Raw genomic sequence first — 22,462 nt, 5'->3', positions numbered from 1 at the left:
TTTAAATCACGTGTCTATATGTCACGTGTATCCACTATCTCTCATCCCATGTAGGCCCTTCAGATTTGATGGCCGTGGTACCTTGGTTATTGTCAGCCAGAGATGATAGAAATGATGGTCTTTATCACATTTTATGCTCAAGTTTCATTGTTGCGGAAGAAGGTTCGGTTTGCAATGCAAACCGCACTGCGCTACATGGGTACGACAGAGGATACTACGATAACTGCCTCTGTTTGAAGCTGGCTTTCAGGCTCGATGGCATTTGTCGAGTACGGCTGCTCTTCAATCATATCAGGTGTTGATGGCTTATTCCACTCTTGTTGTGTTGGGAGCAACCGTCGGCATGATTGATGTCTGGTAGCACGTCGTGGTTCATTGTTCTCGTGGGTAATGCTTGCACGTAGAGGGCGCCATGCGGCCATTGGAGATCTCCTTAGGAGCAGCTCATCTTAGGATATACCCTCTTGAATCACCATGTGCAACGAACTGACTTGTGAATGTGTCGCCCGCTGTCTATATATATTAAAATGACGTAGTAAGGGTCTGCAACAAAGAAAAGGATTATCTTTTGATTCATTATTTAATCGGTTGCGACTCGCGGACCTCTCTCACGAAACTACTTTCTTACCCTTCCCCCCAAACAACTCACCACACTGTGTCCTCCAAAATGGGACCATTGTTCTTCTCCGACAGCGAGGGCGAAACGCCCGACGTCCCCTCGCCGCCGCGGCGCAGCAAAAGACTCCGCCGAGACCATGAGTCGCCCAAGTCCCCACCCTTAAACCCGACGTCAAGTTCCCAACGTGCAGCGGATCTTGACACCGATCTTTCTCCTCCCACCAAACCACCCGCCAACACGAGGGAACAACCAGCCGAAGACATGGCTCCGATCATCCCCGCCCACATCAAAGCCTACATCAAAGAGCTCGAGAACTACCGAGCCATGGACATCGACAAGCACGGGCTGCCGAAAGAGGCGCGTGTCAAACAAGTTCAAGACCTGGAGAAGAAGTGCGCTTCTCTCCAAGACGCCGTCCAACAAGGCAACACGGACCGCAGCAACCTCATCCAGCAATTCACCAGCCAGATCACTACGCTCGAGGCGGCCGTTATGGCCAAAGACCAGGAACTCAGTTCATTCAAGGAATACGTCCAGCAGTACCGCAGCACCTTGTTGAACGTGCTCCCTCCCCTGGTTGAGGCCGACGAGGAGAAGGATGCCAAGATCGCGCGGTTGGAGGGTGTCGAGGCAAAGAACGGAGAGCTCGAGGCCGAGCTCGGACTGTATAAGGAGCGCAACGTGCAGTTGATTGATGAGAATCATCGCCTGCAGAGATTCAAGGAGGCTGTTACGGTGGCTGTGGACAAGGCGAATCAGCGTGCTTGAATCTCTTGCCCTCGTCCTTGCTCGATTTTGATGAGGGAAACTGCCGGGAAATGGGTTGATGGAACTGGTAATGAGGTCATACCAAGACTTGGAAAGCACCAATCTGACAGTGTTGGCCATCGAAGAGCCTCCTGCTTCAGAGAATACAGAAGCAAGACCGCAAAAGGGTCGATAAAATCATATGACTCAATCCACAAACATTCTCGCGCAGCGCTATAACGCTTCATATTGTTTCATGACACAAGACCTCAAAGCCTCCGAAGAGACGGTCGTATATGATCGGAAGATTCTTACTAGATCACGATTCCAGAACCCTAAACTGGAGGTCTCCCAGACAAAAACAAAGGTATATCATCCCATTTCCAGCCGCACAGGGTCTGCCCGAAGGGATATCCTCGTTGAGCAAGTCCATCAAAGACCGCACGACACCACGCCTCCGGCCTGTATTGCTTGACAGTGGAGAATACATGTATCGCGGTTCGTAAGGGAAACAAGGTGTTCAGTAGTCCACGAATGTGCATCTCTTCTGAGAGCGAGAACTTTTCTTCGGACAGCAGGAATTCCATGGATCGAGCGATTCTTTGAGCGACATCCACAGCTGATCCCAAAATTGCGGCTCTGTCGGTCGTGGGTAAAGTAGTGGGAGAGATCGTGGAAGTGGCAAGGTTAATTTCTTCGGGGGACAGAGAGAGTGGTATGATTTTCAGGATGTTGTCATAGAGCAGAAGAAGTGACGTCCAGTAAAAGAGATGCATCCGAGCGACCTCAAAGGTCTGGAAATTGAAGAATGTTGGGAAAATATCTTCAAGGTATGTAGGGAGTGGATTTGGGCATGAGAGCGAGGAAGGCTGTTCGGTGTAGAGGGAATCGGAATGCCTTGATTCAAGTTGTCGATACCAATCTTTGAGTTGTAGGTATAATCCCCATCCTTGATCTAGAAGCACTAATCTCTGTGCTCTAGTCAGATTGGATTGTGGATCATGGTGGACCTGCTCTGCCTGGTCAATGAACGTCGGAATTTGCGTCATTATGTCTAGCAGATGGTGGAACTCTGGTTTGGGTTGTGTATTCCAGGGTATGGTAAGCCATTCGGACTGGCCTAGATACGTCGGCTTCCGTAGAGCCAGTGCGTGGATGACCTGAGAATATGAGTGAGATGGGCTGTTTTCCGCGTATCGAGTTCAGGGCACTGGAGCATGAAGATTCGATCGCACTTACGGCAGTGGCTCGAAAGCCCAAAAACAGCTGATGACCCAGGCCATCAACATGCAGTCTTGGACCACGAAGCTCGAACAGCCTTGAGATACCCCCAACATGGCTTGCCCACCCGCAGATACTACCGACCGAAGGCTCCATCGCCTATGAACTCCAGATTAGCGTCAACACATCCGCACCACATTTTGGCCACAGACCTCAAAAATGGTCAGAGTCATACAGCTTGCCAGATTTTGCTCCTCCATAACGAGACTGTCACTGGCAAGAATGTGTTGGAGATCTTTCAAGACTCTGCCGTACTTTGCCACTCCATCACTGTAGATACGCTCGCTGCCGAGGACTCGACCTAGACGCACCATACTTAGTGCAGACATGGCAAGATAAAGCAGAGTGTTCTTCCTTCGCAGTTGACCGATGGCTTGTAACCACGATCCGGGACCTCCATAGCTGATGTTTTTCCGAACTTCTTCGGGGATGGAGTTGAACAGCAGGTCGGGGGATGAGTCCGGTACCTGTGATACATCTGTTGCTGGATTTGGAGGGTCATGCTCTGCCAATTTCGCAAGGTCGGGAGTGTTCTTGGTCGCCTCAGCCGCGTCGAAGTGATCGTGGATCATGCATGACAGTTCCGTTTGTGAAGTCAACGGCTGGTTGCGAGCGAGGAGAGACTCGTGATCCAAGGCACTGAGGTGCTTGAACTGGCGAACTCGTTCATAGCCTTCACAAACACGCCCTCCTTTTCTACATCGAATGCAGATGGGCTTTTCTCCTTCACACTGTATACCATTTGTTTAGCCCTGATATCAAGGTCTCCCGAAGAAAAGAAACAAGTGGAACCGGCTTACCCGAACCTTCCGCTTCTTGCAGGTTTTGCAGGCGTTGGACTTTCCCGCAACACCGACCATGTCTCCCTAGGTGTGCAAATGGACTTGAGGTAAATTAGGCCTCTTGTGGAATCGTACTTCCAGTCTCAAGGCTTCCTTTTGATGGATGTCAAACAATACACTCTACGGTGTACCGATAACAAAAGACGAGATCCATGGGGTGCCGAACCCCAGGCTAGGCTACCGCCAAGCAGTGCCTATTGCCACCCAATTGGCAGCTAAAGAAGATCTTGGTTCAGGCACATCGGGGACACCTGTAAGGCGCCCAGCCTTGAATACGTAAGCTTCAATGCCTCCACAGAGATACACATTGGAAGGTGATCAGATAGTTCTCACGATAGTATGGACCCTGAAGACCAAGAAGATCCAATATTGACTCTATTCATCGACATAAGATCGCCCAGACCGGCGCATCTAATAGATTCTTAATTCGGTAACCTTCGGTACATTTGTAACTAATGTTCAGACATGGTCCACGCTCTACTATATCTTTGGATTGCCTCTTACCCTGTAATAACTCCATATCCGTAGTATGTTGACACTCACTCGAGGCTCGCTGCTCTCTCTGTTCGCAGCCTCTGTCGCCTCTCAGCCCACTGCCTCAGAGCGACCAGGCTCATACACCAAGCCATAGATGCAGCCGTCAAGCTCATGGCCATAGTCGCAATGACCATCGCGTTAATATCATACTCAACCATAGCATCAGTTGTGTCTCGGTTCTGCGGAATTCAGGGAACATTAGCGGCTGGCTTTGGGAGGGCTACGGGGGTGTTCAGCAGTAAACTCACACTAGCCATCAGCATTATACCTCCTACCATTAAACAGAACGAAGTGACCGATTCTGTGGGAGGCCGAGAGGGCGATATGGATGTGGGAGGCGATAGATACAGCAAGAGATAAGTAAGACATCTTGCGGCTGACGCTCCTGTGAGAAGATGTCCTACCTGTTGAAATATGAGCTAGGGGCATGAAATTAAGGCAGGAACGCCTACCCATTGATGCATCATAGTAGCCTGGATGCTGGAGTGAGCACTGGCCTGTTGATGACCTCCAAGAATTCGACCTAACAGGAAAATAATCAACGGGATGATGGGGTTGATCGAGTATCCAGGCGTCAAAGTCCGCTTCTCTTGGGAGGTGGTGGGTACGTCGAGCGCCTTCGGCGAGCTCCTCGTTAACCTTCCATATCCCTGATATTCAATCATGATACCGCACTAAGTGGAAGTCAGTAACATTCTCAAGACTTGTCAAAGGTGCAACCGGGAGTATCACCAATCCGCCACCAATGAATAAGACCGAGATAGCCACATGTTCGAAGTCTTGGGCCACCCAACCCTCTCCCCAGGCCGACAGGTGTTCGAGAAAGACATTCATGATGCCATACAAGAATATGAGACCACTCTCTACCGCTTCCATGGTAATGGAAGCAGGACTCCACCCATGACGGGAGAGCCCCCCGGCATATTTGAGATTCCAAGCCCAGCCAATACTGGCAAAGCTGCCCATCCAACGCCAGAGAGTTATGAGGCCGAAGCAGAAAAAGACTGCTCCCTTAATGAAATGCGCTAGACCATTGAAGATACTTTTGCCATGCTGGTAATGGTCAGTCTGCTGGAAAGAAGTACTTGGAAAACAGGCCAGGCTTACGAAGATACCGGCCATCGTAACCAAACCGGTGCAAATAGTCACAAATATCAAGACCATTAACACGATGCTAAACATCGTTGATGCCTGGTCTATGATGGAACCTAAGCACAGCGATTCACCAAACTTGAAAGGACTCTTGCTCCAAGGGACTTTCTCGTGGTATCGTCGACCAAGCAAGGCGTGCCAGTGTCGGAGGAGGATTCGAAATATATTCTCGGAACTCCTTGAGTTGGCAACTGGGCCGTTCGGGGACAAGTAAGATGCGCGCGCAAGTCCTGAAGTCGTTTGATAACTCGGAGCCTCTCCATCAGGCTCATCAAAATCATTCCAGGATGCCGAAGAGGACACCAGGGGTTCCTCCTCGCGAAAGCTTTCGCTGGGATTGGCTCTCGTTGATCGGTACTGCAAGAAACTCCTCAGGAGCCTTGCAAAAAGCTGAAAAACAGCGACTCCTGTCAATATCCAGCTAATAGAATGGTGCACGGCGCCGAGATACAAGTTCGAGGTCTTGCTGTTATATGCCAATCCAAAGACTGTACCGATACCATTCAGCCCCAAGAACATTATTTGAGAAGGATATGCAAGATTCGATTTCGCAATGTTCAATGTCACAACTGGGATTATTAGCTCACAGAATCGACCGGAGTGCAAGCGAACTACCCACAAATAGGGAAACATCCTATCCACGCCAGCAACATCAAAGCAATATGGCCATAGAGGATACTCTTGGCGGTCGGCTCTCGGAAATAGCTTTCGGCAGTCGAAGAGAGCTCCTCAGATCCAGCATGTTCCTTGACCTGAGACTGGAGAGCTTTGGCCATGACAGGCAGGGCGCTGAGAAGATAAATACTCAAACGAGGCCGTAGCTGGATAACCCCCATGATGAAATTGGTGCAACGTAGAAATTGTCAAAGACGCAACTATTGCAAAGAATGCGGGAAGGACTGTGTCAAAGGGCGACAGGTTCTGGAAGAGGGTTTGATATAAGATATAAATACACCTAGTACGGTTCCCAAGAACAAGTGCCTGCGCGTATCCCGAGCACGTCCGACGATGACTTCGGGAAACGTGGTCAGTGCCACGTTGACGATTGCAAATGCCGCATCTTGTTACCACGTAGGTGCATATCCACCCGTTTGGCATGTTTGATATGGCATGATTATAAAGATCGGCCATAGCTTGTGGGCACTCTTGGGGATGTCGAGGCTGAGGCAAAAGTGGACCAGGCGTATTCGTGTCCGGCCTTACTGATGTCTGGGAGTGCGCTAGTCCGAGATGGGTTACATCTTCCGAGGCATATCGCAGCCTTGTCTTGGCCGGATAGAAGATGGAAAATTTACTATCTTCCTAACCCTTCGCTCACTTGCACTCACTTGCACTCACTTGAACTCACCACCACCTCTACACATGCTCAGCATGGATCAGCAACCTCTCTCCAACCCAATCAACGCCCGTAATATTCGAGAGTGGCCGCTCTAAGAACGCCTTCTGAGCACCCACCTCTCATCTTGACAGCCGCTTGGTAGGATTGGTAGAATATCACTGGTAACCACTGGGATGAATAGTTCAAGGTCCCCGGTTTCTATCATATGAATGAGAGCACAAGTTCCCATATAACTTACAGTAGAAGGAGGATCTCTCCAACATCGGCAAGGAATCCTCTGGCTTCCTATCCTTGCAGTGGGTCGTTAATTTCTGGTAATGTCCATTGATCCTTCAACCCTCACTGGATCCCAGCGGCTAACACCTGTTCACGGGTATCATGAATCGTGGATAGGTATAAGTTATTTTTACCTTGATGCGTACGTGGTTATCAAACCTGTGACGGAATATACTGTGAACCGAGATGCATGTCTAGTAATGTAGTTCTTTCATGCTTTCCAATTATTATAGACATACTGCTCGGTTATGGTGAGCCAGCTAGTGACCTATTGGCTGTGAAGTGGCTAGGGGATCCTTTTTCGCCTCTTCGAAGTTTTGCTCCCATTTCTCCCGATTCTTGAATCCGTGAATGGGAGTTTGAGTCGAATCTTTCACCGGCAGAGGAATTGATGAGCTAAACCCTGTACCAACCTGAGATACTCTCGATGAAAACAACTTCTTAGATCGTACTTTGCGCTAAATTCCCGTAATATTTTGCCAACCCTGGATCGAGTTCGGCAGCCAATTGACCTAACACTGAGAAGAACAAAGATCAGCATCGGAATCTATCAGGACACAGCAGTCTGGGGATGACTTTCCTGAACATCATGTGACAGAAGTCTAACGGAGTGTAGAATGGTTCTTGACCTCGCTGTGTTGCTACTAGAGGACGATGCAGGACGCAGTGCCCAGGTGGTCGCTCTTTTGAGTTTTTGTATAGTGAATATTATTGAAGGCTCGCAGCAGGCGGCGTTTGTATTCCATGTTTTAGGTGGTCACAAGGGGTATAGAAACATAGTGTAGGCTATGGACTGTAACATTAGGGCGCAGCCCTCTTTCGAAAGGTAGAGGTAATTTGTCCGTGCAGGATGGTGCAAAGGAAGTTTTCGGTCCCTTTCAGCAGCCGTAACATGAGAACCCCAGCCTTCAAAGAAATGGCTTACCAAGCCAATCAGCAGTATAAATCATCTTCCCTTCAAACCAAGTTTGCCACACTTCCGCTCCTTCAAGCTCTCCTTCGCTCAGGTCCTGGTTCATGATACTAAAAGTTACCTGTTTGCCCACGGCAATGCTTCCATTTACGTCCGCTTTCCTTTAAGAGCTTGGGTCCTTGTCTCATGGTCATTGCCCCGGGCGGTGAAATGGCCATCAGCGCTGATAATGAAGGCTGATATCCATGGCATGGACTCGTCGACCATGTATATACGACCGTTGACAAAGGCCAATCCGTTATTGGAAGTGTGGGAGGACAGCATCTCCATAGTTGCGTACTGCCGGTCGATAGATCATATGACACAGAAAGCCACAACAAAGTTAACCTGCAAAATGCTTGTATATGGTTTACTATGGCGTGTCACTAAGTGCTTCCGAGCCTAATGAAAGGTAGATTATTAATTCGGCAATGTTAGCTAAAGGTGCTTCGGAGAATAGATAAGCAACTATACAATGCATGCATAGGCGTAAGAACGACCTGCGAGCAGAAAGAGCACAGGCATTCTCCCACAGTACAAGCCGAGAACCGAGAACCTCCTCAATGACAAGTATACTCACTTAGGAAGGGACAGAAACCCGACAAATCTAACAGCTGGGAGGCAGTCTGTAGACATAGCGAATCGTCTGTCCGCATAACACATAGTCCCTTTGATGTAACATCTCGACTTCAAGGACGCCATTCCATGCAATGCTTGCACAGGTTGACCTTGCATCACTGGGAACTTACTGCACACGTTATGCGGAGCAATGTCGAGAACGGCACCAACCTGCAAACACAATACAGCGCTGCGGGTGACGTGAAGACGCCAGAACCCCAAGAGATGGGACATCATTGCAGAGTAGGTGGTGTCGAATGCTCGCAGGTTGTCGCACCAATGCCTCCAGCTCGGCGTTTGATTCAACACTGCGTAGACCCATTGCCCCTTTTCTACACATGCATAGCAAAGTGATCCTCCGGCAGGCTGCACAGAGTCCACACGCCTCCAAAAAAGACCACGCAATGGTTTGACATAACCCGAACATGTGATACCCCTCCTGATATACTGACTGCATTCTGGTTGAGAATCGCCACAACGAAAGTGCTACAAGGGGTAACAGTGCTCGCAATTGCAAAAAATTAGAACTATTTGTTTCATGACCGGAATCTCGACGCCTGCTTCCCTCTTGCCCTACGTGACCTCGCGCCGCTTTTGCACAGGCTGGCTCGCGCCCGGCTCAACGTCGGCTCAGGGCCGGCTGCTTACCACACCGTGACGGGGGCCCAAAGGTCGCTCTCGAATCAAAGCTTTGTAATATCCGGTATGAGTCTCGTTCAGGAATGATGATAGCTTGTTTCGGACGGCGCTTCCCCGATATGGCACGCAAAATTGAAGAACCAAACCACTTGATCAAAGGTGTCATCGGACTTGCCGTCAACGCAGTCATTATATTATTCTACACTGATCCCGGCCTCTTCCTCAGCCTCGGTCTGTCACTATCCGATCATAGAGGTAGATAAGAATGTTGGCCGAATTTACTCTCATAGACTTCACCAGTCATTATCTCCACCGCCTTACTCCGTGCATGCTACATCTTCTCAGCGGTGAATACCGAATCGGCGGCCACGCAACAGACAAGGGAGCATCACCCAAAATCCACACTCAGACAATGCTCGCTTGCGGGCTGCAAATGTCCCCGTATCATCCATCGCAAAGCCAATGTCTCCGAGAGTACACCTATATTACACCTAAAAATCGAACATGATAACTTAGATTCGCCCTTCAGGTTTGTCTCTGACATTACATCCGGTCCCGGATCTTGGTCCTCACGTTTCCATCCTCCCTTGGGATGCGTCCCGAGATGTACCTTGGCGTGTATCGTCTGATGTTTGAAGGAAACCTTCGCGATGAAAGTTGTGTTGATGATCTTGATATTGACGCTCGTCTAGGAATGGGGGTCTACCGGCACATTCGCCATAAGTACAAACCAAGCTTTCGTCCCGAACAGTTTTGTCACGGTGCTGTGTAGCCACGTGAAAGAAAACATCTATAGGGTTGTCGAACGTTTGGGGACAGTAAGAACAAGTTTTGTTTCCTGTAAGGCTGATCTTTGTGAGCCGTGAGGCAAGCTACTGGATGGGGGAAGACGTACGAGTCCGTAGGTAACTGGTATCGGCCCGGCGGCGGCAATGCATCTGGACCCAGGGCGCTGCGGCTTGTTCCCGGTAGTGAGCTAAGGAAATGTTAAACATTGCTTTCTCGAGACCAAGGGATACACACATCAATACTCTACACTGTTCGTCAGACTTGCCCAGCCAAGGTAAAAGGCAGTCGCAGACTGATTTCGTCGCTTCAAACCCTTCTGAAAGCTTCGGGTTGGAATCGAATAAGAACCTTGTGACTGCGAAAGCAGACGGGCGGGTACTTGGATTCAATTTGAGCATATTCTCGCAGTATGGGCTGAAGCGACGGAGAGTGGGGAGTGTGAGCTGGCTCTGAATTTGAGCAAGCCAGTCCAGAGTTTTTGTGATCCAGTGGCGGTAAGTTGGGAAAGGTTGTTGTCGGATCGAATCCTGGAGGGTCTTGAGCGGCATCGTAGAGGCGGATGTTAGTAGCTCAATGAAAACGCATCCTAAGGAGAATATATCAGCTTTCGTGCCCAACAGCTGCTGTGTCTGGGCTTCTGGCGCCTGGTACACCTCCCAGATCGCATTTGCCCTCGAAGAGTCCTCAACCAATCTTTCTGTTGCTCTAAAGTGATTTGAGATGGCAAATTCGGCAAAAAATATTTCTTCCCCTCTTATCAGAATGCTTGATGGCGAAATTCGTCTATGAATTAGGTTTTTGGCATGCAGATAGCTTAATCCGCTTCCCAAGCAGCCCAGCCACTTTGCCACGCGTTTTGCAGCGGCTTCCCCAATGTCGCTGGCCCCATCTTCCCTTTCTAAGAAGGCTCGAAGCGTGCAATCAGCCACTGGATTCAAAATTATGCCGTACTGTGAGCTGTGGGCGTCACCCTCCTCCTCGTAAGTCATGATTGTCGTGAGAATGTTCGGGTGTAGAAGTGTTCGTGCCATATCGAGCAGGGCGAGTTCGTGGGATGTGGACTGACGGCGCCTTATGGTGAACGCTTTCCGTGCGTAGATTTTGCCGGGAAGAAATATGCCACCACTTGGCTCGACTTTGTCAACGGTACTAGAACTGCCGCGACCTAATTCCCCAATGTGCGTGAACCGGGCGTCACCATGCGAAAATTCTCGGTGCATGGGCACAACAGCTAGGCCCTGGTCCTGAGTGTATTTTCCGAATGTTTCTTCGGTATGTTGAGGGAAGATTATCTTGATCCCGGGAGCATTTTGGTTGCTTCCAAGTGAGCCTTCAATTATTCTGCTGCTCGATGTTGTCGGAAACTTGTTCTGGCCTGATGGGCTTGGTCCAGGGTGAATGTATTGGTCATCGGAAAGCCTGCGGCGGCGCTTATTGGGCAGATTCTGGTTGTTGTTTTGCTCAACGCAGTCTAGTCTGGAAGACACGCTTGACAAGCCCTCAGCTTGACTGGAAGACGGAATCATGACAGAGTATAGAAGGTCTATCCGCCGTCAGTGTAATCCGTGCGAGTAGACTTTCTTAGCTTACCCGTAGTCAAGGAAGCAGAAACAGCGGGGCGAACGACCTCGGGGTGAAATCCGATTCGAAAAAGAGCAAAAAGGAAGAAGTCAAATGGTCCTGCGCTTGCTGTAGCCCACCTCCACCTAATTGGCCCTTGCCAGATGTAAAGAGTACAGAGAGAACAGAGCGAACTGAATGAACTGATCATTGACTGAACCAAAGAAGGAAGGAAATCTACCTCAGAGAAGGAAAAAAGGGTCGTGTGCGTCTCAGTGATCGCACCAAGATAATTCACGTGACCACGTCATGTGACTGTACAATCGTTAAGCTGTGACTGAGTGCACTGCGAAGCTTTGGAGTACAGAGGTGTAAAAAAGAGCAACAGAAATAACCCAATTATGGCGTTATTTCTGCCGCAATAGGACTTATTTGCCATTGAGCCTATTGGCGGCGCAACACCAGACTCATACACTATGTACTTGCGAGAGGACTGAGAGGTACCTCAGGATACAAGGATATCTGAATCTACCTTGCCACCAAAAATAACAGTGCAAGCGCCAACATGCCTGAGCAATGAAGCACTTAAGACTCGATGGCGATGCGGAAACGCAAGGGGGAAGTAGGATAATGGTCAGGCTTGACCCAGACTGACCCACTTTAGAGAAAGGGAACTTTTGTGACCATTACGTCACCTTGAAATCCGGTGCCAAGTTATGGGTACTGTAGGCTCCCCTAGCCTAGATTGTGGCCGCGATTAATCCGTTACTTTGGCCGACTACCACTATGCTCAGTCACGTACAGGAGCATCTCAGATTGAGGCAGCGAGGCTCAGGGCCACGCTCAGGTCCATAGATGGAAATGGAAAGTCCTCGTGTCGAGATTCCGACCTCGAAACTCCTGTTTCTTGCACTGGGCGCAACCCTCTAGCGGATATCAGCACATTGGGCAACGGATAGCTGGTTAGCAAGACACGGGCTATGCTGACCCCGAGATCTCCTCTTGCCTATTGCGGGAGTCGACATAAGAGTCTGTAGACGTTGGCGACCAGTCCAGAATGGACGACGCTGCACTCTTGCGAGATGCAAATTGAGAAGCGCATAACAAATTGTGGCAACGATCAATCCAAGTCTGAGCATTGGTGGGTTCCGCGATTCCGGTACAATTCCGCCTACTTAGTATCTGCTGACCCACTTCGGTTGGTGAGGCTCTGGGACATGATCCAAACCACATAGAGTGTTGTCGATTCAAGAGCCATGCCGTAATCTATACATTGCTATCTCTTCTCACCTGAGGTACGGAGATTGAACACATGTTTCCACTTGGCGTATCTAACCGCCAAGAACAACATGGTACTAATGCTTCTACATCAACAAGTGGACTGGTGTCAGTACATGGAAGGGAATGTGTCATTTGGCACCAGAATTTCTGCCTGCTGCCCATTTCTGCCAAAACGCTTTAGTCGCGACCATAGCCACTCAAGCCAGATGAGCGAGGTACCTACAGACTCAGAGATTCGGCAATCTAGCCAAGTCAAGCCGGTGGTGCGGGACATGTCTGAACAAAGGGTCGGGATGCGAAGTAGGAGGCCTGGTCTTTGAACTGAAGAGCTCCAGTGTTCGTGGTCAAGCCAGTATTTTGCGCCTCTTAGAATGACAGAGGTACTGATAAGTAGTAGCATGAAGTCGGCCAGAGGGCGGCTGCGGCTCGTTTAAATAATCCCCTATAGTTAAAGTCGGGGACTCAGTAGGTATTTATTACTGCCTAGGAGTTAATACCACTGAAGAGCGTAAACGAATTGCTTGTTAGGCTTTAAGGCCCTATCTTCTACCAGAGTATTAATAGAGGACAATAATAAATTGACTAAACGCCCGCTCGTTGACAGCGGACAATTCGGAAGGAGACACGGAATTTCCGGGTGCAGTATGTGATGCTTCGGAATCGCAAATGAAATCGCCCTCCACTTACACGGCCTAAGCCAAGCTGAAACCATCGTTCAAAACTAAATCTAAGGCACCTTCTTCGCTCGTATATACCGTTCGCATTCGGCTTTCACAGCTACCCTGCTGAAAATGTCGAGCTCAGCCGGCCCCGTAGCTTCGTCTGAAGGCTACCGATACGATGTCTCGAGAAACCTCGTTACTGCCGGCCTAGCAACACAAGCAGTGAAACCCTCATCCAATTACATCGGTCGATCTTACGATGCAATCGTAATTGGGGCCGGCTTCACCGGCCTTGCAGCCGCGCGAGATCTCTCCGTAGCGGGGAAACACGTGCTGTTGCTCGAGGCACGCGACCGCATTGGTGGCCGCACATGGACAGCTCAGGTCGATGGCCACAACACAGAAATGGGAGGGACCTGGATCCATTGGCTTCAGCCACATGTTTGGGCTGAAGTAACGCGGTACGGTCTTGTAGATGGGGTCAAGATTAGTTCGGGCACGTCTAATGAAGCCGATGTGTCTTATCTCAATGACACCAAGGACGGCTTCGTCAAGGAACGGCCGGAGATAACCGACCTACGCCTATTACCGCTAATGTTTAAATTTATGGACATCGATGGAGCAGGTGGCCGGACGTTGTTCCCTCAACCCTATCAGCCGATGCAGTGTGCTGATTTGTGGACCTCGTGGGATATCAGCCTACAGGAGCGTGCCGACCAGCTCGATATCAGCATTGAAGACCGTGACTTTCTCCTATCGTGGCTTTGCATCAACGCTTGTTCTTCTGCGGCTGAAAGCTCCTTCCTCAACATGTTGAGACTGTATGCTCTCTCGGGCTATGATTTCAACACTTTCATGGAAATCTGCGGGAAAATGAAGCTGAAGGAGGGCACGACTACACTGGCGTCAGCGATTTACTCAGAGTATAAGGGTGCCTCTCTGTTCAATCGCGTTGTAAAGTCTGTGCTGAGCACCGATGGAGAGGTTGAGGTGGCTACAAAAGCCGGAGATGTCTTTCACGCGAAGCATGTAATTTGCACTATCCCCCTCCACTGCCTATCCGACGTGGAATTCTCCCCGTCTCTACCACAGGCCTTTAAGACAACTAAACATGCAAACCTCGGTGCCAAGGTCCATATACACTCGTCTTTGTCGGTAGATCCGTGGTTTGGTATAAGTGATGGCAATCACTCTGTCTGTGCCGTCTTCACAGAGTCTCCATCTGCTCAGGGTGGAACGCATCTGGTGTCCTTCGGCATCTCTGACAAACTCATCGCGCAGCACCATATTAAGGACAATCCAAAGGCATATATTCTCGCCCTACAGAATGATGTTGTCCCAAAGTCAGTCCGTATCGAGCCTACTCATATAACCTGGCACGACTGGACACGTGATGAGTTTGCGAAAGGTGCATGGGCATCCTACGGCCCAAAACAGCTGAGTGGCGGGTTGGGGGAGATCACGATGAACCCGAGGCTGTCTGATAGAATCATCCTGGCCAATGCAGATTGGGCAACTGGTTGGGTTGGCTACATTGATGGTGCCTTGGAGATGGGAAGAAAGGCAGGCAGAGATACAGCCTTGGAGCTGGATCGCATCGCTGGTTAAGTAGCTTAATATCGTATTCATTTAGATACCTAGGTAATTTCCCTCATCTCATTGATACCTATCATTTGGTCAGTGGTACAAGAAGACGTCTCGCAAAGAGGCACATCCAAAGTGTTTACAAATACCCACCAATCGTGGAGCGAGGGGCGTTTATGGCCTAAAGTTCGTTGGAATTCACTCTTTCGGGAGACGAAGGTGTCATGGCGGATTGTGGAAGGTGGAATATCGTGGAGGGCGACATCGTAATAGATTATCGTTGAATGTATCTTTGTCAAGAAGCAAGCCACAAAAGTTCAAGCTTCTTTCCACAAAAACTACTAGTTGTAGATGATCAATCAATGAAGTCGGAGTTTCTGTTTCTACCTATGATATTCGTTGTGCTCACTGACATACGGCTTCACCAGAAGTTGAACTATGACCATCAAACTTCTTTGATACCCCTCGATACACTGACATAGAACTTGTTAAATCCAACTATCCACTTGCCTGTCTGTCGATCAACCGGGTCGAGGCGTCTGTTCATGTATTTGCCACACTTCTTGAAGCAACACCCTCAAGGTCGGAGTTCCTCTGCTCTCTTGTCGTGCCATCTTTTCACCTTCGCCTCGATGAGATTTTCAGCCGTTTCGCTGAGCAGCTTGACCTCTTCCCTGAGCAATTGATTCTCCAGTTCGGACTTCTCATGTTGATGGACGAGTTCGTTGTACTTCTCCTCCATTTTCATCTTCACTTGCATGTCTCTCTGGGTTTGTCGAACTTCTCGTTGCTTCATGGTGGTCAAGTGCTCATCTTTTCTTTTGAGGCGCAGTTCAAGGTTCCTGATCTGTTCTTTGTAGCGGTGGATTGCTTTCTGATCTGCGACATGTTGATCCAATTTTGTTTCGTAGTTGATTCTCAGCTGCTCATGCTCGCTTTGAAGTCCCTCAAATTCAGCAGAGAGCGCTATGTGTCGACTCTTGGTCACACCATAAGCGTTTTGTTCTCGAATGATGTGCTTTTCTTGCAACTCACCAGGTTGGGTTTTGAGTGTCTCGAACTCCGCTTTCAGGTTGTGGTACTTTGCTTCAAGAGCCTTGTTTTCCGCTTGAACATCCTCCACTTGCTGATTCTTCACCATGTTTCGATAATGGAAAGCCTTCTGAATGTTTCGCTGTCTGTCCCTATACCCTTTCAGAGCCTTCTCCAGGGCCTTGAATTTCATCTGGACGTGCAAAGGTGTGCCAGTGAGATCTTCGGGCGGCACATTCTGCTCGGCTAATGGCGCAGTGAACCAGAATCCTGTGAGAAGTCTGTTATTGCCATAGTCTATGGGGTTATCTTCGACAGCTGCTGAAGTGGTAGGAGTGGAATCAAGGGTAACGCATGCAAGTCCCTTGCATCCGTTGTAAGCCTCCAATCGTTGTTGACGGCGTTGTTGCTTGCCGGTCTGTTGTTTTGCGATCGGGGGCACGTCATGATGCTCTGTATCTTTGTGAGAGGAAGCCATTTTGAAGGATTGTTATCATGAAAAGGGACATTGAGGAAGAGGAACAGAATCAGAAGAATGATAAAGAACAACTTAAAGCCTTTCATCAAGGGCGTCCACTAGTAAAAGCAGAGAATCTCACTAGTGCCAAGGTACAATCACTGCCTCAGTCGGCTGGACCAAAGCAGTAACGGGCGCCCCCCAGGACACACGAGCTCAAGACACAGGGTCATATATTTAAGTCCTTGAAATCTGGTCATAAATCTAAGAAACCCTCTAAGCTCGTTCAGAACTCGGACAGGTTTGACAGTGGGCAGTACTTGATTTCAGAACTCGGAATCATTTCAGTGTGTATCTGAAACAGATAGACATATGTTAGATTTATTTTTTGGAAATTGTCGGGGGTTCAAATCCTGTGTGGTGCAAGATGAACGCATTATTTGTTTGGTCTTGGAATCACTTGAAAGATCTCGTTCTCCAGTTCCCTCGGAGGACATATGAGTTTCAGCGTGGTACGACAGCTTTTCAAGATCTGGGACCTGTCTACATAGCTTACAGAAAGTCTGGGGTTCAAATCAAGGTCCTATTCTAAGGAAATTTTGACTCTTTGGCATCTCAGATCGTTTTTCTGTTGCAGCTTCATCTGGGCAGGTTCAGCTGACAATGACCGACGATCACTGGTGTCCGAACCTGGAACTCTCAAGCCTCGATGGAGAGTGAATATGGAGAAGATGTCTATCATTTTGAACCACGAATTGTAATGGTGAGCCTCTCTCTCAAATACTAGCTTATGATTTTGCCATTTTTTTTGAATTGCGAGGCGTGAAAAGCAAAGTTTCAGGCGTTGTTCTGCTGGAAAGTTGAGCAAGCCGAGCGAAAGGAGCTTTTTAGAAGTCATCTAAGCCCGATCTTGTTGAGCTCATCGATGATGATTTGCACATACAGATCTGTTCGTTGGATCACCCGTCGTCGGATCTGATTTTAGTCTTGACCAAGAGTTCCTTCTTGTGGCAGAAGTATCTCATTTTCGTCAAGCAGGCACGACAATCTGGGAGGTTTCTTGGACTCAATCACGACCATCGATACTGTTTGTATCATTTCTGCCAATTCGAGATCAGTTGTCTCTGCATCGTCTATACTCCAATTCGTAACTTTTGTGCTGCGATGGGCCCAGTTTTTCTCTTCGCAAGCGGTATCGTGTTCTCTCCTATCACTCCAACTATCGTCCGTGCCATGCTGAGAGATGCCGAGCATTGCCTCGGGGTTCTTGTGGGTAAAATCGCCCTGTAACATGCTTGCCTGCTCCAGATCTCTGCTCATGCTCAATTGATCCAACGTGATCCCGGATTCAAGCTCTTGTCGAGGACGCTTGGCACCAATCCTCATCTCTGGTGTATTGAACTATTCTCCATCGTTCTCGCCCGCAGCACGTGCTCTCTTGCCAAGGCTGGTAACTCTTTGCGTGTTAAAATGATCCATAGTGTCTCGGCACATTCGCTCTGTTCGAATTAGCAAAGGATAAAACAGTTTTGGTCAAGAAGCAGATCTCTTTATAGGTTGTGAGATGGCGAGGCAGTTGGATCTGTGCTTGGAACTAACCCCTTTCGAATGCAGCCTTGCCAAGACTTGAACTCAAATTTGACTGCCTCACTCCGAGGCCTGTCAAACACCATCTCAAGCTCTAGCAATATCATATATAACTATGTTTGATTTTGCATTTTTGATTATACCGTGAGACTACTGCCTCAGCTTTCAAGCGCGTAGAATGCCAGACGCCGACTTTTCGAAATTCATGAAGTGATCACGAAGCGACTAATTCTAGGGATAAGGATTGCGGTTCATCTGATTAAGAACAATATTGTATGCTCAATGCTCGATTAATCAAAGTCCAATATTAGATGCAGGAGATTGAAGGTAAGGTTCATGAGTCTGACAAAAGGTACAACCATTTGCGCAAGGTCAAGCGCCGACGTGACAAAGGGATTAAGGAACTGTACATATCCTTCTTTGTCTGTCAAAGAGCAGCAATATGAAACAGAATGAACCGGTGGATTGGTATTATCGTAGTCTCCCACTGGTATTAAGTTGCTAAGAAATCTAAACATAAACATGAAAATCCTACACTGCCTGCGTCTGAAGGCCAGGGTCTTTGTAACGGGTCGCATTAGCGAAACTCATTAATCGTATTTGTGCCTAGTCCTCAGTCAACCGTGTGTTGAAGGTCCAGAGCTAGTCAAAGATCTGCTCCCACACTATTTTAATTTCACAGTGTATAGATGGCAGGTCATCCACTTATTATCCAACCACCTTCATAATGCTTTCGAGCTCATCGTATCCACATAATTCCTCACTGCAAACACTAAAAGTCGTGCCATACTCATTCTTCTCCATCGATCTGATCATCGTAGATGCAGCTTGATTGGTCCAATGAATCATTATATGTCTCTTCGAAGGCTGTGTGCTTGAAATCTCTGATAACTACCTCAGGTATCGGCAAACGTGACACGCTCACATTCTTTAGCAAAAGAGCCAGACCGAACAATCTCATCATTCCCATGGTCACGAATTGGGGGAATTCAGTGTAAATGTTTCTTTGGGAAACCCAGCATCTTGGACTTTGTGTTGAACGATCCCCACCGAACCACTCCTCCAATTTTCGCCATTTCGCATCGCAGGTCATGCCGTTCCAGATGTCACGAAGGTGATCTTCGAGATCATCGCCATGTAATTGCGGTTTGAAGTGCGTATGACAGTAGCATGGATAATACTCAAACGTCACCGAATCAAGTTGGTCGAATGTGGGCGCATACTTTGAGAACAATTGAGCAAAGCTGTAGAGCTCTAAGAAATCGAATATGGAATAATGGCGGGCGCTGCTGACGTTGTAAGTGATATTTCGGATGGTATTGAGTTTCTGAGACTTGAGCGTTCGCAGATACAATAACTCAAACTCCATGACGATGGAAACAGACTTCTTCTCTTGTAAGAATTTCGCAATGTGGTTCACTCTGCCCATCCTGAGAGTGTTGATAGCAACAGAGGTGATTTCGGAGAACTTTGGTGCCTATTCCTTGTGAATTTGACGAGACACGCTGAGAAGTGATCGTCTGGTGATCATGATGGGTACTGAGTCTGCCGTTATGGAAAGCTTTTGCTCATCAGCGCGCCTCACGTAGCGAACAGGTGTTGTTGTCTTGCTCTTCTGCTTATCAGATTCGTTCAATTTGTCAACAGCGACGATCTTGTTTGCATTTTTCAGGCGGTCATTGTCAGATATGGCATCTTCTTCACGATATTCAGGCACTGCATCATCCTCGGGGTACTCTGTGTATATCAATGATTCGTGGTACCGAGGGGAGGAAGCTAGAATGTCTGAGAGTGATAAGTGGAAGCCTTGCTCAAGGAATGTTGAGAATGCGTCGTATATGTTGTTCTTGATTTCCAATGGAAGGTCAACGAAGCGAAAAGGTGTTGATGGCACTTTGGGTTGCATCCGGGCTCGTTTGTTCGCTAGATAATTGACGCTCTGCAGTACAAGCTCTCTTGATGATAACATTTCATCGGCCGTCTTTACACGATTTTGAATATAAGGAGCCGCTTTTACCCATTGCACGATTTCTCCATCGAGTCGGGCAGGGTCGGTAGATATAAAAACCGTTTCAATCGATGGATCTGTGGATTTTGGGGTGACTGCGGCTGCTATTGGTGTCTCTGGGCAAGTGGATGAAGTGGCATCGGGGGCTGGCTGATTGCTGCGAATCTCACCATCGGGCTCTCCATTGGGTATGGATACAGGCATTCTGTTGAAATGAATACTCGAGCTCATGCGAGATCTGGTAGAGTCGAAGCCGCGGGTACTCAAGAATGGAGGTATTGACAGCCAATTTTCGTGGATGACTTCTGCGCTCAGTGCATCTCTAGAATCGTAAAAATATTTTAGTGATATATAGAAATGAATCAGAAGGCAGGTAGAAGATAGATTATTGCTCCCCAGGCAGTAACGCTAGCGCTAGCGCACGAGGCAGTCGATCTCACTGCCCGTTTGTCACACGTCACCGCGACAATAATGGGTCCGCGACAACATGAAAACAGTGAGATCTCGTTGCAACGACGCCGGGACTTCACCTTGTGGCTGGATACAACACCAGTTTTCCATCGCCATTGTCATTTTAAAGCTGCATTCAAAGATCGAGAACATGTGTATGCTGACGGGGTTAGGGTTGCCTCCAATTGAGAGGTAGAAACGTAGCTGTCGTATGGAGGGCGATAGATGCTGTGATAGCTCAAGATTATAGCGCTTCGTCCAGTCTACCGATGAAGTGAGAAGAGAGGAATGGGTGGGCTTTGGCAATACGCGAATGCGCTTGCAAGGGGGCCTGCCTACGATGGAAAAGATATAGTAAGCAAGAGAGTTTCGAGTTCATCCAGGGCCTGCTGTGGAATGGCATCCTATTATTGATATATTGAAAGCAGTAGCCGGATCTGGACTTGCCCTTGTATGTGTTTGCCTCTGAATCAAACGTGCTTGAATTCCCTTTTGGTCATTGTGACTGACTTTTGTTGTTGGCATTACTGCTGACAGAAGTTGGGTTGTCTGCATCTTCAAAATTTTCAGTATCATTTCGACTTGAATAACGGGAGAGTGTGTAGATAGGTAAGAAAGTATTCTCATCATGGTATTTGTAATCAAACATAAAAAACATGCGTGGGATCATAGTGACAGCCAATGCTTTTCAAAGCCAAACAAAGCTGATCCATCCCAAAGCTTGGACCATTGACCGGGCTTATTTGGGAAGCATCATCTCATAGACGAGAGTTGATAATTTCGCTGTATAAGCATCTCGTTGCTATGCAATTTACAACCATACACGGTCATAATAATTACGGTTGCGAGAGTCAACCGGCTGGAGATTGCCCATCCAGTTTTCCAAAGACAGCTTAGAAGTCACCGTTAATTCTGTTGCTTGTCCAGTCGCGGTCATTTTGGGTTTATGAAAAACGAATTCCACGTCATCACCTATCATTCCGCAGTGGTTACTGCCCTCTGGCTGCCATAAAGTCTTCAGGAAAAGTGTTCGTTTCAGGTCCCAGCCCTCAAAAATGCCTGCGCCCAGCTTCTTGGCTGGCAAGGTTGTATTATTCTTGCCGAGTCCAAGGAAGAATAGCTCGATATCTTCCCAGTAGCACTTTGACGTAACAGGAGATTCGCGACGGACGCAGGTATCTATTTCGATAGATTTTGGTGAATGAATGAAACATGTTGAAATCCAGAGGTGACTTTCTCGTTTGTGAGGATCGCAGCGAATGGAAAGCGACTCAAGGGATGTGAGTTTGCTAATGTATTTGACAAGATGTTTGGGAAAGTCAGCGACAAAGTGTACATCGTCCTTTGGAACGTCATAAGCGATCTTCTTGATGTTAGCTAGCTTTGAAGGGTGCAAGACGCGGAGGAAGTCATGGGCAAAGCTGGGCGGATTGCAGTACCTGGCAGTATGATAACCGACCCACTTTGTCTTTGCTCGGTGGACGGTGATGGTGGTGGTACGATAAAAGAGTGGCGACCATTCGGCAGTAATCTTGCGGCAGACCAGATTGAGGGACTTCCTAGTAATTGAGATTTCCCTGTCGTGGCGTTTTCTTGACTCCTCCAAGGAAGCGAATGAAGCGACTAGATTGCCATCAATCAAAGCCTTAGCCTGACTCCTCGTCGCGGGGAAATCAATGACTGTGGGCGGGTGTGGCTTGGTCTGGAGAAAATAGCCATAGATTGTTAGTCTTGTCTCGGATGGGAGATTGAGAAAGGGAGAATCGGGTTGTGGGTGACTCTTGTTCTTGATGGTGTCTGATGATTTCTTAGGATCCTTTTTCGGATACGGCTGTGGTCTTGGGGCTTTGCGCCCAGCTTTGTTGAGTTTCGGCATTTTGAAGTTGGATTGGGGTTTGAGGTTTGAGGTATGGAAGATTTCAGGATTGTAGAGCGGAATGAGATACTGATATAGCCGGCCGTGACTTGAGGCAGTTCAATACCTGAGGCAGTTCAATACCTGAGGCAGTTCAATACCTGAGGCAGTTCAATACCTGAGGCAGTTCAATAC

At 48.3% G+C, this 22,462-nt stretch overlaps 9 protein-coding genes across 9 annotated transcripts; 2 read left to right on the top strand and 7 right to left on the bottom strand.

Annotated features, from left to right (window-relative positions):
- Positions 1-667: 667 nt before the first annotated feature.
- Positions 668-1,387, top strand: LTR84_011341 (uncharacterized protein; the record flags this gene model as incomplete). Its single annotated transcript, XM_064854874.1, has 1 exon — positions 668-1,387. The coding sequence occupies one exon, from the start codon at positions 668-670 to the stop codon at positions 1,385-1,387; it is 720 nt and encodes a 239-aa protein (XP_064700010.1).
- Positions 1,388-1,701: 314 nt separating this feature from the next.
- Positions 1,702-3,507, bottom strand: LTR84_011340 (uncharacterized protein; the record flags this gene model as incomplete). The annotated part of the gene is made up of 4 exons (XM_064854873.1): positions 1,702-2,526; positions 2,606-2,746; positions 2,800-3,378; positions 3,448-3,507. 4 exons carry the CDS (start codon positions 3,505-3,507, stop codon positions 1,702-1,704), a joined length of 1,605 nt encoding a protein of 534 aa, XP_064700009.1.
- Positions 3,508-9,874: 6,367 nt separating this feature from the next.
- Positions 9,875-11,317, bottom strand: LTR84_011339 (uncharacterized protein; the record flags this gene model as incomplete). The annotated part of the gene is made up of 1 exon (XM_064854872.1): positions 9,875-11,317. The coding sequence occupies one exon, from the start codon at positions 11,315-11,317 to the stop codon at positions 9,875-9,877; it is 1,443 nt and encodes a 480-aa protein (XP_064700008.1).
- A 2,106-nt stretch (positions 11,318-13,423) lies between these two features.
- LTR84_011338 (uncharacterized protein) lies at positions 13,424-14,902 on the top strand (the record flags this gene model as incomplete). Its single annotated transcript, XM_064854871.1, has 1 exon — positions 13,424-14,902. The coding sequence occupies one exon, from the start codon at positions 13,424-13,426 to the stop codon at positions 14,900-14,902; it is 1,479 nt and encodes a 492-aa protein (XP_064700007.1).
- Positions 14,903-15,455: 553 nt separating this feature from the next.
- Positions 15,456-16,388, bottom strand: LTR84_011337 (uncharacterized protein; the record flags this gene model as incomplete). The annotated part of the gene is made up of 1 exon (XM_064854870.1): positions 15,456-16,388. The coding sequence occupies one exon, from the start codon at positions 16,386-16,388 to the stop codon at positions 15,456-15,458; it is 933 nt and encodes a 310-aa protein (XP_064700006.1).
- A 960-nt stretch (positions 16,389-17,348) lies between these two features.
- LTR84_011336 (uncharacterized protein) lies at positions 17,349-17,753 on the bottom strand (the record flags this gene model as incomplete). Its single annotated transcript, XM_064854869.1, has 1 exon — positions 17,349-17,753. The coding sequence occupies one exon, from the start codon at positions 17,751-17,753 to the stop codon at positions 17,349-17,351; it is 405 nt and encodes a 134-aa protein (XP_064700005.1).
- A 991-nt stretch (positions 17,754-18,744) lies between these two features.
- On the bottom strand, positions 18,745-19,383 carry LTR84_011335 (uncharacterized protein; the record flags this gene model as incomplete). Its single annotated transcript, XM_064854868.1, has 1 exon — positions 18,745-19,383. The coding sequence occupies one exon, from the start codon at positions 19,381-19,383 to the stop codon at positions 18,745-18,747; it is 639 nt and encodes a 212-aa protein (XP_064700004.1).
- A 48-nt stretch (positions 19,384-19,431) lies between these two features.
- Positions 19,432-20,166, bottom strand: LTR84_011334 (uncharacterized protein; the record flags this gene model as incomplete). The annotated part of the gene is made up of 1 exon (XM_064854867.1): positions 19,432-20,166. One exon carries the CDS (start codon positions 20,164-20,166, stop codon positions 19,432-19,434), a length of 735 nt encoding a protein of 244 aa, XP_064700003.1.
- Positions 20,167-21,223: 1,057 nt separating this feature from the next.
- LTR84_011333 (uncharacterized protein) lies at positions 21,224-22,288 on the bottom strand (the record flags this gene model as incomplete). The annotated part of the gene is made up of 1 exon (XM_064854866.1): positions 21,224-22,288. The coding sequence occupies one exon, from the start codon at positions 22,286-22,288 to the stop codon at positions 21,224-21,226; it is 1,065 nt and encodes a 354-aa protein (XP_064700002.1).
- Positions 22,289-22,462: the final 174 nt, after the last annotated feature.

Source organism: Exophiala bonariae (genome assembly GCF_035927105.1).
Source record: "Exophiala bonariae strain CCFEE 5792 chromosome Unknown scaffold_54, whole genome shotgun sequence".
Taxonomy (NCBI): Eukaryota; Fungi; Ascomycota; class Eurotiomycetes; order Chaetothyriales; family Herpotrichiellaceae; genus Exophiala; species Exophiala bonariae.
The sequence above is the reverse complement of the archived record's forward strand: the minus strand, read 5'-3'. Positions and strand labels throughout refer to the sequence as shown.